Source organism: Oncorhynchus gorbuscha, linkage group LG11 (genome assembly GCF_021184085.1).
Source record: "Oncorhynchus gorbuscha isolate QuinsamMale2020 ecotype Even-year linkage group LG11, OgorEven_v1.0, whole genome shotgun sequence".
NCBI lineage: Eukaryota > Metazoa > Chordata > Actinopteri > Salmoniformes > Salmonidae > Oncorhynchus > Oncorhynchus gorbuscha.
The window spans coordinates 32,891,242-32,909,811 of NC_060183.1; the positions used below are offsets into that span (position 1 = coordinate 32,891,242).

Consider the following 18,570-nt stretch of genomic DNA (forward strand, 5'->3'; position numbering starts at 1 on the left):
AAACGTCTGTAAAAATGTGCAAACTTCAGGAAATGCTGTAGCTGCTTCAGGTTGGAGGGTGCAGGGCACTCTGTGACTGCCATGACCTTGGCGGGGTCCAAACACAACTGTCCCTGTGCAAAAATAACCCAGGAAAGACACTTTGGCAGTATGGAACTCACATTTTTCAGCTTTATTCAAAAGCTTATTCTCCAACAGCCGTTGAAGGACGTGTTGCTGGTGAGCCTCAGGGTCCTTGGAAAAAAAATCAGGATGTCATCTAAATAGACAAAAAATGAAGCATCCAATCACATCCCTCAGCACGTCATTGACTAGGTTCTGGAAAACAGCAGGGGCGTTAGGAAGACCAAAAGGCATGACCAAATACTCAGTGACCAAGTGTTGAACGTAGTCTTCCACACGTCCTCCTCTCTTATGCGGACAAGGTGGTAGACATTCCGGAGGTTGAGTTTGGTAAACACCGTGGCACCATGGAGGGGGGCAAAAGCAGAGCTGATGAGTGGCAAGGGGTACTTGTTCTAAACAGTGATATTATTCAGCCCACAGAAGTCTATGCACAGCCTCAGTGACCCATCCTTCTTCACAAAGAAAAACCCAGCACCCACCAGGGAGGAAGATGGCTTGATAAGACCTGCAGCTAGAGAATCTTGAATGTACCTCTCCATAGCCTCTTGCTTGGGACGAGAGAGGTTAAACAACCAGCTACTGGGGAGAGGAGCTCCAGGCTGGAGACCAATGGCGCAGTCGTATTGGCGATGAGGTAGCAACGGGGTGTGGTGGAGGGGGTAGAGGGCGTTGCAGGAGCAGATGTGACAGTTATATTATTAGCCTAAATTATGACTATCCCATCTACTCATCGCTGTATGAATAGTAGGCCATCTGACATAAAACTACAAATGCGATGATCCATGGAATGCTTTATTATAAAGGTAAATTTTTAGGTGAAAATTAGCTTCCCCAAACTTGAAACTCACAAGCTGCCTATGTAGACATTCCTTTGTCCCATGCCCTCCTGCACAATTCTCACATCTCAGAATCTCCCTCCTACACACTGCTGATACATCACCATAAACTTGACACCTTAGTTTGTTTGGCACAAAAGCTCTCATGGACATATCCTAGCATGACTTTGTCAGGTAAAGACTCAAAACTCAAAAAAGGACAAGACAGTGTTATCTCTGTTTCACCATGCTCAGTTTCATTGTGTCTCATCAAACTGCAGGCGTCACATAGACACAGAGAATCTTAATTTCAGTTGCTCCTCCTCAAAACTTAACACTACCCCAGTAGTCACTCGTTTCAAAGGCACCAGACAAAAGCAACAATTCTTGTGACGTGAGGTGCCTGCTCCCTCTGGGCAGAAGAAACACCGAAAATGATCACAAGCCCACTTGGAGCTACCTTCAGTGATTTAACAGTAGCCAATTTATTTTCTACCCAGCCTTAAACTACATATGGGTCAGCCAAAAGGCTTAGCTTGCTTCTTGTTGCTTCCTCTCAATGTGAAGAAGAACAGCACGCACCAGCAGTAGCAACACTCTGAAAGTCTCCCTCTAGTGGTAGCACTAAATATTGATGCTACAGCTGAAATGACATTTGACATTTGTTCTCTATGATTTTAAAAACAGCTGGAGAACTTGTGTTATCAACCTAAACATTTAATTGACCGAAACCGTATATCTATGCATTCAAAAAAAATTGAAGGTGCATGCTTTCACATCTCAAATAGAGTGTGAGCCATACAGCAATTGGAATACCAAATTATTTTATAAGTACAGTAAGGCAAATACACATGCATCCTTCACAAAACCCATATCAATCATACTGTGACATTCTCCGTAGTTCTAGTCAGGATTCGGGACCAATATGTAACTTTATGAAATCACATTCAATTTTAGTGACTGGCCAGAGTATCCCATACCTCACTTGCGATGGCCATGTGGTGTGAGGTAACGTTCTCTGGGAGAGGGATGAGGGTCAGCACATCCTCAAGGGATACCAAAGGAAATTGTCCCTCAACAGCCAGAAAAAAAACAGTTTACCCCCACTCTATGCATACATTTCACCTGACGTTGGGTCTTATTCACCTCTTGGATGATCCCTGAGTAAATTGTGTGGTCGTGCACCAGTGCACACCATTTCCCCACAACCTCTGTACTGTGCCACTGCACTCCTTCTGGTGTGCTGTATGGGATCTTCTGTGAGGTCATCTGTGGGATTAAAGCTGGAGCACTTTGTTTTTTGACAATCACACTTCAGATTCCTTGTTGCAGAATACATGCAGCTTACGTCGCGGTAGAGAATTTTCCCAGGTGAAAGTGACCACCTGGTGGAGCCTCATTGTGGACAGTACAGCTGGAAGGTCAGCTAGCATTTTTTTTCACTGCATCCTCCACAGTTTGCTCCTGAATGTAAAACAATTTCACCTTCGATTGTCCCTGACTCAGAGTTTGGTACAGGGACAATGCTGTGGGGATATCAACTCCTTGGCTGACAAGCCTGTCAGCCCTCCTCTTCAATGTGCCACCCACACCATCTGGGGCACCTTTGCCATGACTGGCTTTGAAGTAGTTCCAGGTTCCTCTTTTAAACAAACCCCTTGAAAATTTCAGTACAAAATAGGTACAAATGTTATAGAGATGGTGCCTGAACTTCTGGACCAAAATGTTAAAAGTTTCCACCAGCTCTTCTTGGGGACATTCAATTATTTTTTCAAAGTGATCTTTGAGGCTGCTCCAGGATAATTTTTGTGCTCTTTGTCCACAGTGGCCCACCGAAGGTAGGCAATCGGTGGCTCTGTAGCGGATTATGAGTGTATAGGTATTATTGCTGCATTGCTCATTCTCCATACATACAGTGGGGAGAACAAGTATTTGATACTGTAATTTTTGGTACACTTCAATTTCATAGGTACACTTCAACGGAATCTAAAACAAAAATCCAGAAAAATCACATTGTATGATTTTTAAGTAATGAATTTGCCATTTTATTGCATGACATAAGTACATTTACATTACATTTAAGTCATTTAGCAGACGCTCTTATCCAGAGCGACTTACAAATTGGTGCATTCACCTTATGACATCCAGTGGAACAGTCACTTTACAATAGTGCATCTAAATCTTAAAGGGGGGAGGGAATACTTATCCTATCCTAGGTATTCCTTAAAGAGGTGGGGTTTCAGGTGTCTCCGGAAGGTGGTGATTGACTCCGCTGTCCTGGCGTCGTGAGGGAGTTTGTTCCACCATTGGGGGGCCAGAGCAGCGAACAGTTTTGACTGGGCTGAGCGGGAGCTGTACTTCCTCAGTGGTAGGGAGGCGAGCAGGCCGGAGGTGGATGAACGCAGTGCCCTTGTTTGGGTGTAGGGCCTGATCAGAGCCTGGAGGTACTGAGGTGCCGTTCCCCTCACAGCTCCGTAGGCAAGCACCATGGTCTTGTAGTATTTGATACATCAGATAAGCAGAAGTTAATATTTGGTACAGAAACCTTTGTTTGCAATTACAGAGATTGTACGTTTCCTGTAGTTCTTGACCAGGTTTGCACACACTGCAACAGGGATTTGGCCCACTCCTCCATACAGACCTCCAGATCCTTCAGGTTTCAGGGCTGTCGCTGGGCAATACGGACTTTCAGCTCCCTCCAAATATTTTCTATTGGGTTCAGGTCTGGTCAAATTTCAACGAAATGTACCATCTTACTACCCTTCCTAAACTGTCTAAATAAAGCAGAGAAGGACCTTATCATCAATCAATATTTAGGCTATTTGCATTTCTAAACCATTGATTGTGTGAGAAAAAAAAACATTTTTGTGTTTTGACCCCTTTCATGCACTGAAACCCCAAGTGTTTTTACAACACTCTCAAAAACACCAATATTCAGGTTGAAGAACCACTTTGGGTGTTTCAGAGTACTTAACTTCTGTTTAAAAAAACATTCTGTGTATTAATACAATTACATTGAGTTACATTCAATCACCATCCAAACACCAGATCTCAGCTTAAAGTGCACTACTTTACATGATTTCATTTCACAATCATGGTGTTCTGAGACTTTCTAGTTTTACAGTGTAGGGTAAATGAGCTCAAATTAAATAGACAGAACAGAACTAACTGTTACTTTTGTACCTGCCGGCGGGGTGGGAATAATACAGCCTTGGACGAAAGTAACAGCTGTCAAGAAATGCACAATATCTGTCTTATTTCCATGTTACTGGTTTGTAATGCTTTTCACTTTCAACACATGTACAATCAGCCATCATTTCATGTTTGTGTCGATTTGAATAATTCATGCTATAGGTTCTAATTGTAAATGAACTATGTGTCAACATCACTCAAACACAACATTTTGCCTTACAATATTCATCGGACTAAAATGGATCACAACCATATTTTTCTAATTTCATTTCAATTGGCATTTAGTCTGATGTTTTTCACAATTTTCTATTACTATTCATGCTTAGATCTACCAATCAGGTCAACTCTAGCTGTCCTTGTCATGCACACTCCTCGTGTCTTGATAGAATAAACATTTATATTCTCTTCACGAACGGCAAACTCATCATGCTTATCACATTTCCATGGCTTGACACAAGGTCATTTACCTCCAGATTCATAAAGATATATATGTTTAAGCACTAACTAATCTGTCAATAAAATCTTATGCGACAACCTGATCCATCAAGTCAGTTGATTAAGGCATAATTCTAATGATGTCATATCATTTTCAGACATTGTCACATATTTTGCTAAGATTATAAAACAATATGAATTAGAGGAGACAATGGCCTGTGCTTAAAAATTATTTAATTTTCTTCCAGGTCATCAGTTAACATTGTGTTACTTTGCTGACTTCGCTGTTTTCATTCTAGCTTCTGTTTTATCTGAGAAAATGGCCGTGTTACATTAGCCCTGTGTTACTTTCGTCCCGGCTCTCCCCTACTGTAGTCTTTTTTTATAGGGGTTAAATCAGCTTTAATATTGCAGATAAATTGTAGGTTCTATCAATTTAATTGTTTCCCCCTAAATGGACTAAATGGACAAACAATACTTATACTGCTAGGTACAGTTAAATAACTAGAGATTCATTATATTCCTAATTTCCTCTTTCCTCAAGTACTGGATTTTTTATCCCATAGCAACCAATTCACCATTCATTCTGATTTTAATTCCAATCCACCGACTGTTATGGGTGTGTACTGGAGGCGAAGTCAGGTGCAGGAGAGCAGAGTGTAGTGAACAGGCGCACTTTTTATTCCTGTCCAACGAAAGCACAAAAGTACATCAATGTGCCCAAACACGGAACAATAGACAAAAAGTATGGCACGTAACAATACCCACATAACATAAATACAATTTCACACAAAGACATGGAGGGGAACAGAGGACTAAATACATGCAGTGTGATTAGGGAATGAAAACCAGGTGTGTATGGAACAAGACAAAACAAATGGAAATATGAAAAATGGAGCGGCGATGGCTAGAAAGCCGGTGACGCCGAACGCCGCCCGAACAAGGAGAGGAGCCGACTTCGGCGGGAGTCTTGACACCGACGTCCAGAGATGAACCCATCTTTCCCAGTATGATGCCATTTTATAATGTTATTTCCCATTGACTGATCGTGGTTTCTCAGATCCCCTAACAATACAGTTTGCAGGTACTTCTGAACCTTGATATTATGACATAACAACCATTCCTGGACCTGACTCCAAAACCGAGACACCGATTGACAGTACCAGAAAATATGTTCTATTGATTCTGTTTCCTTGTAGCAGAGTCTGCACAAGGCTGATTGTTCAATGACCCATATATTGAGCATTCCTTTTGTAGCAAGTATTTGATATAATAGCTTAAATTGAAACGAACGGATTGATGTGTCATTTGTTGTTTTCTACTGTGTGGAGGGCTGGCTGAAGCTTAGAGCTGGGGCAGAATGCTGTCCTTCAGGGGTGCAAAGCAGGCTGGGTGATTGGGACCGGTTGACTGGGTGAGTGACTGTCCTTCTGGGGTGCAGAGCAGGGTCCCTGGGGTGGCCCCATTCCTCCCTGGACCTTTCCCTGGGGCAGAGAGCTGGCTAGACTGAGTGGCGTCTCCTGGCAGCCGTGTAGTGGGTAATATTTGATATATACACCTCGTAATAAGACTATGCAATTAGCCCATTAAATGAAATATCTGACTCCATAGGATAAATGGATACAGTGGCGCCACCTGGAACCCCAGCCCTCACTGGCCCTCCGGAGCTCTCTCATTTAATTCAATAAAGTGCGGATAAAGGGAGGGAGTAACTGTAGATAGCCAAATGATGACACAGAGCTCTAAAATGGCCAGTGTAGCAAAAGTTGGACTCTGTAATTGTTTTATTCATATGGAAGTAATTAAAGTTAAGGAAGTATTTGTCATGTAAATACAATTACCATTTATAAAAAAAGTTTCAAAAGTAATTGGAGGGAAGGGGTCCCTCAACCAATAACAGTTGGTTGTATTCATGGAAGTCATATTGGGTTGAAGCTATTGAAGATTTAAGGATGAATTTTTCCTGAAAGTCAATAAAAATTCATTAAAAATAGACAAAGTCAAAAAATACAAAAATAATTGCCGTAGATTGTACAGACAAGGTCCCTGAACCAATAACAGTTGATTGTATTCATGCACGTGGTATGGGGTGGAAGCTGTTGAAGTTTTAAGCATGTATTTTTTTTACAGTTAAATGTAACTAAATGTAATCCAAAATGTAATAGAGAGAGAGAGCTCTAGCTTGGCTTCCTGAACTCCTTAGGAACTCTCCTTTCATCGCATATTAATGTTGTCCGTCTATGACCAAAAGAAAGAAAGTTTTCATTTAAATTGAATTATTTTAAACGACTGGGTATAAATCTGAATGTGCTAAAGTGATAAAACCATTCTCCTGCTGCGCTACGATGCTTTATCAGTGGCTTTGACATAGGGTTCAGCCAGGAGTATGACAGTCGAAATCGGTACCAGTACCACACAGGTCTCCTAAGAAGGGGACTTGGGTTGTGCCATGGCGGAGATCTTTGTGGGCTATGCTCGGCCTTGTCTCAGGATGATAAATTGGTGGTTGAAGATATCCCTCTAGTGGTGTGGGGGCTGTGCTTTAGAAAAATGGATGTGGTTATATCCTGCCTGTTTTGCCATGTCCGGGGATATCGTCGGACGGGGCCACAGTGTCTCCCAACCCCTCCTGTCTCAGCCTCCAGTATTTATGCTGCAGTAGTTTATGTGTCGGGGGGCCAGCATCAGTCTGTTATATATGGAGTATTTCTCCTGTCTTATCTGGTGTCCTGTGTGAATTTAAGTATGCTCTCTCTAATTCTTTCTTTCTCTCGAAGGACCTGAGCCCTAGGACCATGCCTCAGGACTACCTTGCCTGATAACTCCTCGCTGTCCCCAATTCACCCGGCCGTGCTGCTGCTCCAGTTTCAACTGTTCTGCCTGCGGCTATGGAACCCCTGACGTGCTACCTGTCCCAGACCTGCTGTTTTCAACTCTCTAGAGACAGTAGGAGCGGTAAAGATACTCTGAATGATCGGCTATGAAAAGCCAACTGACATTTACTCCTGAGTTGCTGACCTGTTGCACCCTCAACATTTATTATTTGACCCTGCTGGTCATCTATGCACATTTGAACATCTTGGCCATATTCTGTTATAATCTCCACCCGACACAGCCATAAAAGGACTGGCCACCCCTCATAGCCTGGTTCCTCTCTAGGTTTCTTCCTAGGTTCTGGACTTTCTAGGGAGTTTTTCCTAGCCACCTTGCTTCTACACCTGCATTGCTTGCTGTTTGGGGTTTTAGGCTGGGTTTCTGTACAGCACTTTGAGATATTAGCTGATGAAAGAAGGGCTTTAAATACATTTGATTCACGTTTAAGAGGTTAAATTCATTGAAAAGCCAAAGCAAAAAAAATAGCCATTTGTATTCACGCAAGTGATATAGGGTTGAAGTATTTGTTTTTTACATTTGAGCTATTTCATTTAAAAAAAAAAAAATACAAGGGTTATTGCCATAGAGTGTACAGAGAAGGTCTATGAGCCAATAACGTTTGGTAGTATACTTGGAAGTCATATGGGGTGAAAGCTATTGACGTTTTAAGGAAGTGTTTTTAATTTAAAGTCCATTCAATATTATTTTTATTCATGAAAGTCCTTAGTGGAAGATATAAATTAAGCAATTATTTATTAATAACAAAAAACAAAAGTAAATGCTGTAGCTCGGAGATGGCCGAGACCTCCGCAGTAGAGGCAGCAACGTCAAAAAGGAGCTCACGCGTTCTGAGGCGGTTGTCAATCCTGACTGCCAGCATTAAATCAGGGACTCAAGGTCCTCTCCCAGTTCATCCATGGAGTTAGACAAACACTGGTGGAAAGTGGTGACCAGGACCTCTGTATTACACCCACTCTCAAGGCGAGGGTGCAGAACTCAGCCACTGGTCTGACCCCTTGGCGGATGTAGAACAGTTAACTGGCTGCTTCTCGTCTGCCGACTGGGTGTTAAAAGAATTTCTTTCCTATATGTTCATCAACCAATTCAATTAAAACACTGCCCATTTCTAAGAATTTGTAAGATACTTATTTGCATAAAATGGACAGAGACCAGTCTCAAAAATCAATCAACAGCGTTTATTCTCGAGAGTACAATATACATCAGGTTATAGACTGTCCTTCCTCCACTCCGATACAGTGGCAGTATAGTTCACAAGCCTTCCCCACATTGTCTACCACCTGTTAAATAATCTACTACTAGCCCAAGGTCTATCCCCTCCCTGGGTAGAGACAGGATGTCCTGTAAAGGAACACAATATTCCAGCCGGTCTGACGATAACTCCATTAGTTTCTAACAAGGAACAGACAGTCCTTGTTCAAATTACACACATTATATCCAGTACTATGATTATAATAAGATTCATACAGTAACAGTAGTATTCTGTTTAGTTATAATTAAGCTAAATATATACATAATTTAGTCATTATTCATCAAAATCCCATAACACTGGGTGGTCGAAGACTCGTTGCAGCTCGGCAGTGAAGGCTAATGTGGAGCTGCAGGATGGTGGCAGCTGTTCCCACACAGCCGTTGCCCACGCCAGGCAGGGCCTTGCTTGAGAGTAGAGAAATGAGAGATGTAGGTGATCATGGCCCAATCTGTGTAGAACGAGGAGGACTGTAGCTCGAACACCAGAGAACATTGAGTGAGGAACCCCTTGCATCCTCCCGGGTGGCCGTCATATCGCTCGGGGGCTGAGATCTTAGGTTCCATGGAGGAACTACAGCGACACCTGTAGCACTGGGCGATGAGACTTGGCAGCTCCTGGGTTTAAGTTGGACTGTGGTTGGAGGGAGTAGGTAAGTGCCCAGAGGGTCTCATATTTGTGAGAGTTGTTCTTGCTGTCGCCCCAGCAGTACTCCTTGATCTGGGTGATCTCTGCTGGGTCCATGTTTTGGCAAAAGCTTGCTGTGACATGGTGAAGTTGGACCCAGGTGCAGAGAAGAGACCAGACAAGGAATCAGTGGTTAAGGATAAACATAATACTTTACTGAGAAACAGTAAACAAAGGATCACAGTAACATTGGGAAACCACCAAATACTTAGTCTCAAAAACTCACTCAGTCAACAGCCGCACACAGCAAACAATTCAAGCTTCTGCAAATGAAACCAGAACACACACTCCTTTTAAAAGGGAAATCATAATGAGGACACACCTGAGTATCATTATTGTCTCTAGGACGGTCTCTGCCACCCACTGGTGACAGGTGGAACCATGACATCAGGAGGGAAGCGGTGAGTGATAGAGAGTGGGAGAGGGAAATGGGGGAGGGATTGGGGTATTGTGAGAAACACTAAATTACAATATTGCCTCCCTGTGTAATTGGAGAGATTAAACGATAACCTCCAAAAATATTATTTCCTGCGAGACTGGGTTATACTATGACATGAAAATAATTCTGAAACTGAAATGAATCTCTTTATAATTATTATAAATTCTCTCCTTTGGGATGTATTGAGGGGGAAATCTTGGGAAACTGGTCATGAGGGAGTTTTCTGGTGAGATGTGTTTGAAGGATATTTCAGTAATAAACATGGTAATGTAAAATTTGACTCAAGGGAAATATGGCATGAAAAATGAAATTATAAAGAAAGAGTGAGAGGAGACTGAGTTATTTTGAGCCATTGGGTTTCCTGCAGGTGAAGAAATTAAACAATGTTTTTGGGAACATTCGATCCACTGCGAACGGGGCGGGGGGAGAGGAGGAGTAGGAAAGGGAGGGAAGTGTACGAGATGAGGAGTGATTATAGCACAAACACATAAACAAAATAATATCTGATATAAACATTTATGATGTTGAATTGGCTACTTTATAAGAAGTGTTTATATTTAAAGGGTAGCTATTACTAAATGTACAATAAGACTGTCAAAAGTATTGATTAATTATAGGAGGAGAATTTGGCTTGTGAGTATAGTAACCCTTGGACACACCTCCCATCATCCCATCTCTCCAGCTTATAAAAGAAGAGAGAAGGAGAAGAATATAACAAAAATAATTTCAGGATTAATGGTTTACCTAAAAAGGCATAACAAGATTTTCAGTTTCTTAGTGGTGAGTTTTTATTCATGTATCTATCCACTTGTATTAATTCATTCAAAGTCTGTTGCATTTGTATGTATAAATATGAGGGTGTATCAGTACTAAAAAACTTTTTTTTAATATTTGTTTTATATAACCTCCGATGAGAAATTATAAATGTATGAAAATATAAAAAATGTATTCCATGTTATTCCAGTGATAGCATGGATAATCATATCCCGAAAGGTGCAATATAGTATGCAGTGTAATATTACAGTATATAATGCAATGTTATCGAAATTTCTATGTAATAATCATATCGTCTTCCTTATAGACATTATTGAGATGGCTGTACTGCTGCTTGTGACTGTGCCTCTGACTGTAGCCTCAGCTCTCAGATCAACACACAGGTGATTTATTGATCCCTTATAGACTGCATCTATGACCATAACCCTCAGACTTAACACGGGCAGAGCTACACTTAAAACAAATGAGCGGGATAGGGTTATACTAAGAAACGTTTTCATCTGAAGAACCCTTTTTGGAAGAGAAGGCAAAGAGTTCTACCTAAAACCTTTTTCATTCTTTGATTGTTTGGAAGGCAAGAAGGATACCTTGGAAGGCAAGAAGGATACCTTGGAAGGCAAGAAGGATACCTTGGAAGGCAAGAAGGATACCTTGGAAGGCAAGAAGGATACCTTGGAAGGCAAGAAGGATACCTTGGAAGGCAAGAAGGATACCTTGGAAGGCAAGAAGGATACCTTGGAAGGCAAGAAGGATACCTTGGAAGGCAAGAAGGATACCTTGGAAGGCAAGAAGGGTTCTACAAAGAACCCTTCTGAATCTGAATAAGCTTTTTTACTGTATATTTTCTTCTTTCTTTTAAATAGTGCCTGAGCATTAGTGTTGACTGCAGTGTTTCAACTTTAACTTCAGGAGTTTGCATAATCTGATACGTTTGAAAAGATATGTGTGAGAATGTTCTGTACCTATAATATTTGCACATGTCACTTGTTAAATCCACTCAATCAGTGTAGATGAAGGGGAGGAGAAGGCAGTCATTCTGAACGCAATTTGTGTGTGATTGATAGTTTCAATTGTTGGATAAACACATTCTGGCTAAATTCCAATAAGAATTACACATCACTCTGCTAGTGATGGGAAACCGAGGCTTTCTGAAGGCGTTGGCGCTTTCATCAAATTATACTGAAAAACGGTTCATTACTTTGCGCTTCATTATCTGTTCACAGTGCACATTAGGGACCTCTGCCAGAATACCAGGTTTGCATTTTACATTATGCTTACTTTTCTTGCCTTCCAGTTGACAATTTTTTTAAAAATCTATGCATTATTTAGGATGCTTAAGATAGAAGCTTATACTATACCAAATAAAACAACTTATTTGAACAACAGTGCAGAAAGTCTCTCTGAATGTCAGGTGAAACTTTTAGTACAAACTCCAGTCGAGGTCGATGTTTGAAAGCAGCATGGGATCGAAGAAAGCACTGAAACCACAGCGAAATCAATGGGATCTTACATTTTGCAACATACGGTTTGAAAAAGCATGTGATCAAACATGTGTTATGTGACAAAACAGCACATTTTAGAGTGGCCTTTTATTGTGCTTTAATTAATGTTAAACTGTAATTATTTTGGCTCTATGGCCTATTTATTGCCTTACCTCCCTACTCTTCTACATTTGCACACACTGTATATAGATTTTTCTATTGTGTTATTGACTGTACGTTTGTTTATGTGTAACTCTGGGTTGTTGTTTGTGTCGCACTGCTTTGCTTTATCTTGTCCAGGTCGCAATTGTAAATGAGAACTTGTTCTCAACTGGCCTACCTGGTTAAATAAAGGTTAAATAAAATTGTCCCCAGCACAAGGTGCACCTGTGTAATGCTCATGCTGTTTAATCAGCTTCTTGATATGCCACACCTGTCAAGTGGATGGATTGTCTTGGCAACAGAGAAATGCTCACCAACAGGAATGTAAAAAAAGTGTGCACAACATTTTAGAGAAATAAGCTTTTTGTGCATATGGAACATTTCTAGGATATTTGATTTCAGCTCAATAAACATGGGACCAACACTTTATATGTTGCATTTATATTTTTGTTTGTGTTATTATGAAATATTAAAGGTGGATAGTTTGGCGCATATTCAACGTTACTATTCGCATTATTAAGTCATGCCATGCCTTAAATGTCTGTCTAGACTTGACTTGTTATCCATATGCTGCATTGGTCTTACCCCATTTTCGCAATAAACTTTTTTCAGATTTCCTTCTACATACCCTTTCTTGATTCTAACCACACCTACCTAGCAGACGTGTCGCCGAATGTAACCACAACGAAACTGGATTTTCATACTCAATTCTGAACGCTCACCGCATGGCCAGTAATTTAGAAAAGGTTTAGTCAAATGGATAATTTATCTGTTAATAGTTTTTCGGGAATAAAACGATAGGTATTTGAGATGAGCGATACGGAAGGAAAAGACGGCGGCGAAATGTCAAAGACCGAGAAAGATCAGGTGGGAATGCTTCCAAAACTTTTGAGAAATTGTATTCCGTTGTATCCTAAAGTTGACTGTACTATACAGTATTGATTTACTGCATGTGGGGCTATTTATTATGTGGGGGCTAGACTACGATTAAAAAGGGCTGAGAGTACCGTGTGTGGCGCGGCTGCAACACGCTTTCAACACGGCTTCATCAACATTTTGAAACTTGTCTTTCGAGTTGCCTAGCTATGCACTACTGTAGAATGTGGGATAACAACATACTTATGGTATTATTCGTTTGTAAAATAAATGTTGGCTATTCTTCCTGGTATCACATTATTTTACAATTGGTCAATTGTAAATCTGAGTGAGTTTTTACGCATTGTGATTTTGCATACACTGTTTCCCAAGCATCGCCAAAAGTATGCTGCATGACCATGAGTTTTTAAATACACAGCAAAGTCCCCTGTGTTAAATCCACACAGAGTGTTACATCTACCACTGGTCTGATTTAACACCGGTCCAGTGTATAGGGGTGCACACTTTTCAGTGTTAAATTAACACACTGCTTTAGCGTAAAGCCTTATTTGCGCATTTCCTAGAGTGCCTTGCCTTTCGAGCATAGCGGGTTGAAGTACCCCCTGATAAATCACAATTTAAAAAAATATATATAAATAAAAGTTATCCGCACGAAATTAGTGCACTAGGCCTGTATTACTCCTGTATGAGCTGAGAAAAATACTCATCAGCAGAGCGTTGAGAAAAATACACATTTTCCATTTCAGTCCTTGTGGCCTTCACCAAGTGAGATCCTAAGATAATATAATTAAATGTATAAAGTAAACTCACCCCATTCCGTACAAATGTGCGCCACTGCAATATTCAAGCGAGGCTACAAAGAAAACTAATGGGACTGTGTTGACTTCAAAATCGGGGGTGTGAACTAGGTTTCTATTCATGCGTTGATCGACATGGTGATGGCTCTAGTATTGGAGAAAAGTTGAAAAAGCAGACCCTCCGTTACATCATGGCGTGTCATGTCGTAACGTACAGCACGCATAAAGCAACTATTGTCTTACAATCTCTCTCCACCAGGTGTAGCACTTCTATCATCCTTTAAAAACAAGAAATGGACAGTGACTGGGGTAAGATGGATACCAAGTCATTTTTTTGCGTCATCATTGCATGCGATCATCATTCTCAAAGCCGCTGTTTACTTCAAAGATAATAATATATGCCATTTAGCAAACGCTTTTATCCAAAGCGACTTACAGTCATGTGTGCATACATACTACGTATGGGTGGTCCCGGGAATCGAACCCACTACCCTGGCGTTACAAGCGTCATGCTCTACCAACTGAGCTACAGAAGGACCAAGATGACTTGAGCACTGCCCTAAAAAACTATTAAAATTCAAACACAAACCTTCAAATAGGTATGTAATGACATTATATCAACTCTTTATATTGTTTCATTAACATTTTAGAGGCGATATTGTGATAAGTTGGACAGATTGAGTGGGGAAAAAAAGCAATTTTCCCACACGACATCTCTCCTTCTCACTATCTCGCATTAGTTTCACTTCCCCACACTCCATTTTTAAAAAGACCCGACGGGGCTCATTGCCTGCTTGACTTATGCAGAAACGGGCAGCGTTTAGGTCATGTCATTTATTTTGTTGGAAAGGGGAGAAATTGTGCTCTACAATGGTATTGATATTACAGTTGATCTGGAATTATTACGTTTTTGGGGCGCTAAAATAAGAGCAATTGTACGGACCAAGGCAATGTACGAGTTTACGTTATTCTTTAACACAATACCATACATATTTTTATAAAGGGCCTAGCTTTACCCTAATACAGTGGCCTGAACTCATGGTTTTACAGGTAACAGTAGGACTGCAAGTCACATTATGCAGGCTTGGAATTCAGCAAGAGTGGACTGAATTTTTTTAAAGAATTTTTATTCACCCACAATATGAGACTACCTAAACCAAGAGGGGACAAAGTACGGCCCGTCGGGCACTTCAAGCCGGCCCGCGAGAGAAAATATATATATATTTTTTGTCCTTTTTTGTCCCCAATTTCGTGGTATCCAATTGGTAGTTACAGTCTTGTCCCATCGCAGCAACTCTCGTATGGACGCAGGAAAGGTGAAGGTCGAGAGCCTTGCGTCCTCCGAAACATGGCCCAGCCAACCCGCTCTGCTTCTAGACACAATGCCCGCTTAACCCAGAAGCCAGCTGCAGCAATGTGTCGGAGGAAACACCTGGCAATCGTGTCAGCGTACTTGCGCCCGGCCTGCCAAACCCTTTCCTAACCCAGATGACGCTGGGCCAATTGTGCGCTGCCTCATAGGTCTCCCAGGGATCAAACCCGGTCTGTAATGACGCCTCAAGCACTGCAATGCAGTGCCTTAAAGCGCTACGCCAATCAAGAGGCACCTGCAAACTGCTAAAAATAAATAAATAATTGGGTCTCCCAAAAAATGCAACCCTCTGTAGAATTTCAAAATCCCGTTTTGGCTCTCGAGCCAAAAATCTGCCCACCCCTGACCTAAAACAGTAATGGGTGCAATAAATCCAAGTAACATGTTGGATTAGTTTAACAAACTGTATGTTATTTATATTTGAGTAGCACAAGATTAATGAATCAATCAATGTACATGCAAAGACATAGATATTAAAACAAACAATTCTAAAAATCAACATAGAGCATGCTGGGAAATATGATAATAGTGGGTGTGGATTTTAATACTTGAATCAACACAAGAAATGTTACACTGAAGATCAACACTAGGTAAGACTGGCCTATTTGCTATGTAGGAGTAACAATATGGCAAATGGGTGGCAAACCGGTGGCAGATTACTTGACAATTATGCCATTGTTGATTAATGCTTTTTTCATTAGCTATTTTCTCTTGAATAATATGGCTATCCACTAGAAACTCATGACATGGACAATAGTGACACAGATGTACATTTGAAGAAAAAAAGGAATATATTAATACATTTTTTAAATATTATTGAAGTATAAATGACTACATTTTCCATAGATTAATTGTTAATTACAGAAACTTCAGGTAACTTTGTTAAATTACTGGTAGTTTTCCAACACTACATGGTACTTATTTCAAAGCACCTATTACCTTCAACCTTTGGGGGCATCGGTGAGGTTTCAAGGTGTCCCAGAAAAAGCTGGAGAAAAACTATCAAACAGAAAACAGCAGCAAGATCAATATTTTTCACATGTAATGCATGAGCACAGTTTGACAGGGTTGAAATATAAAAAAAGTGTCATAGTTTGGATTTAATATTACAGGAGGCCTAACAGTTAGGCCTACTCTTAATTTAGTGAGGTACCCTGAAAGTCTCAGGGTGGAAACCGAACTCCTGCAATAACGCACCAATGTGTATTTTGCTTCTTGAATCAATCAAATATCAGCAATCTTGATGGTTATAAACTAACCTTCTAATTATTATTTCAGAGCTGGATACCCAAAATTATCAAGAAACGAGTGTGCACAACTTTCGTAGAGGATTCTTTCAGGTAAAGTCTAATCACATTCCCAGTTTCCCACATTCTCTACATTTGTTTTATTAACATTTCAAATTTTTCACCTATTGCTCAAAATAATGCAAGCTCAGGAGGCCAATAGCTGTGTAAAGCTTGAATATAGTAATGATGAATATGTTATTCTTATAATGTAAATTATCAAAGTAATAATTAATATTTTCCTATGCTGCTGCTGATTGTCCCTTTTCCTTTCCCTTAGTAATGGCAGGCTGTGTCAGTGTGGGGGTACGCGGGACACCCATGAGTCAGTGGCTCTGGGGGACTATTTCAGCACAGCCATCGTCAGCCACTGGGACAGCTCCCAGCACTCCTCCGAGTACCCCACCGACGCCTTCGGAGAGCTGGAGTTCGCCGGTGCCAGCAAGAGACACAGCAAAGTAGGTGTCTGTCTTTCTGTATGCTTCTCCCTCTCTCTACAGTGTTTCCTCCTTTAAAAGTTGCAAGCTTACACTGCTGGACTTAGAGGTACCCAGCGTCACGGCTGCATTGCTCCAGACCACCGCAAGGGGGAGTGAAAACACTCATGTATTTGGGTCCCAAGGTTTTTATATGACCAATCATTCCGAGTGGTTCTAATGACGAATTTGACGCGAGCTACCCATCTCTGGTGACTTTCAAAGATGGCTGACAAAGCACTATGGTGGAAGCAAATTTAAGTAATTATAACGTCATAACGAGTCAAGCAAAAAATGTACAATTGAGAGGAATATGTTAGTTAATGTAGAGACAAACGATTGTGCATATTTTTTTGTTATAAAGTACATTTATGAAAATCGCTATTTAGGATGTTTTTTTTCAGTCATATCCAATACCAGGTGTATCAAACTCCATTCTTTGAATGATGCTGTGCCTGCATGCATGTATTACAATTATACACTTCAACAGTGTTTACCACTCCTGCTCCTGGGACATCAATGATTACACATTGTAACTATGCAAAAGACTAGAAACCTTGGTTTAAGTAAAGGCTGATTTGTAGTTCATATATACAGTGGGGCAAAAAATATTTAAAAAAACTTACACCAATTGTGCAAGTTCTCCCACTTAAAAAGATGAGAGGCCTGTAATATCATCATAGGTACACTTCAACTATGACAAAATTAGAAAAAAAATCCAGAAAATCACATTGTTGGATTTTTAATGAATTTATTTGCAAATTATGGTGGAAAATAAGTATTTGGTCACCTACAAACAAGCAAGATTTCTGGCTCTCACAGACCTGTAACTTCTTCTTTAAGAGGCTCATCTGTCCTCCACTTGTTACCTGTATTGATGGCACCTGTTTGAACTTGTTACCAAAGAGCTGTCAAAGGACACCAGAAACAAAATTGTATACCTGCACCAGGTTGGGAAGACTGAATCTGCAATAGGTAAGCAGCTTGGTTTGAATAAATCAACTGTGGGAGCAATTATTAGGAAATGGAAGATATACAATACCACTGATAATCTTCCTCGATCTGGGGCTCAACGCAAGATCTCACCCCGTGGGGTCAAAATGATCACAAGAACGGTGAGCAAAAATCCCAGAACCACACGGGGGGACCTAGTGAATGACCTGCAGAGAGCTGGGACCAGAGTAACAAAGCCTACCATCAGTAACACACTACGCCGCCAGGGACTCAAAAATCCTGCAGTGCCAGACGTGTCCCCCTGCTTAAGCCAGTACATGTCCAGGCCCGTCTGAAGTTTGCTAGAGAGCATTTGGATGATCCAGAAGAAGATTGGGAATGATCAAAGTTTCAGATATTTTTTAAATAACCCAACCCTGATCTGTACTTCTTTACAACTTTATCCCTGACCTGTTTGGAGCGCTCCTTGTTCTTCATGGTGCCCCTTGTTGAGTGGTGTTGCAGACTCTGGGGCATTTCATAACAGGTGTATATATACTGAGATCATGTGACACTTG

The 18,570-nt window shown here is 40.9% G+C and overlaps 1 protein-coding gene and 1 long non-coding RNA gene across 2 annotated transcripts in view; one reads left to right on the forward strand and one right to left on the reverse strand.

Moving 5' to 3' along the window:
• Positions 1-8,617: 8,617 nt before the first annotated feature.
• On the reverse strand, positions 8,618-9,723 carry LOC124048536. Its single transcript, XR_006841248.1, has 2 exons — positions 9,623-9,723; positions 8,618-9,470 (listed from the first exon to the last, which is right to left on the reverse strand). It is a non-coding gene; the product is annotated as an uncharacterized LOC124048536 (long non-coding RNA).
• A 3,168-nt stretch (positions 9,724-12,891) lies between these two features.
• LOC124048535 (transient receptor potential cation channel subfamily M member 4-like) overlaps positions 12,892-18,570 on the forward strand; it is a 95,905-nt gene continuing 90,226 nt past the window's right edge. Inside the window, exons 1-3 of the mRNA XM_046369414.1 lie at positions 12,892-13,119; positions 16,576-16,637; positions 16,864-17,041. Coding sequence (XP_046225370.1) covers positions 13,063-13,119; positions 16,576-16,637; positions 16,864-17,041 — 297 coding nt within the window. The 5' untranslated portion in view covers positions 12,892-13,062. The remainder of the gene's footprint in view (positions 13,120-16,575; positions 16,638-16,863; positions 17,042-18,570) is intronic.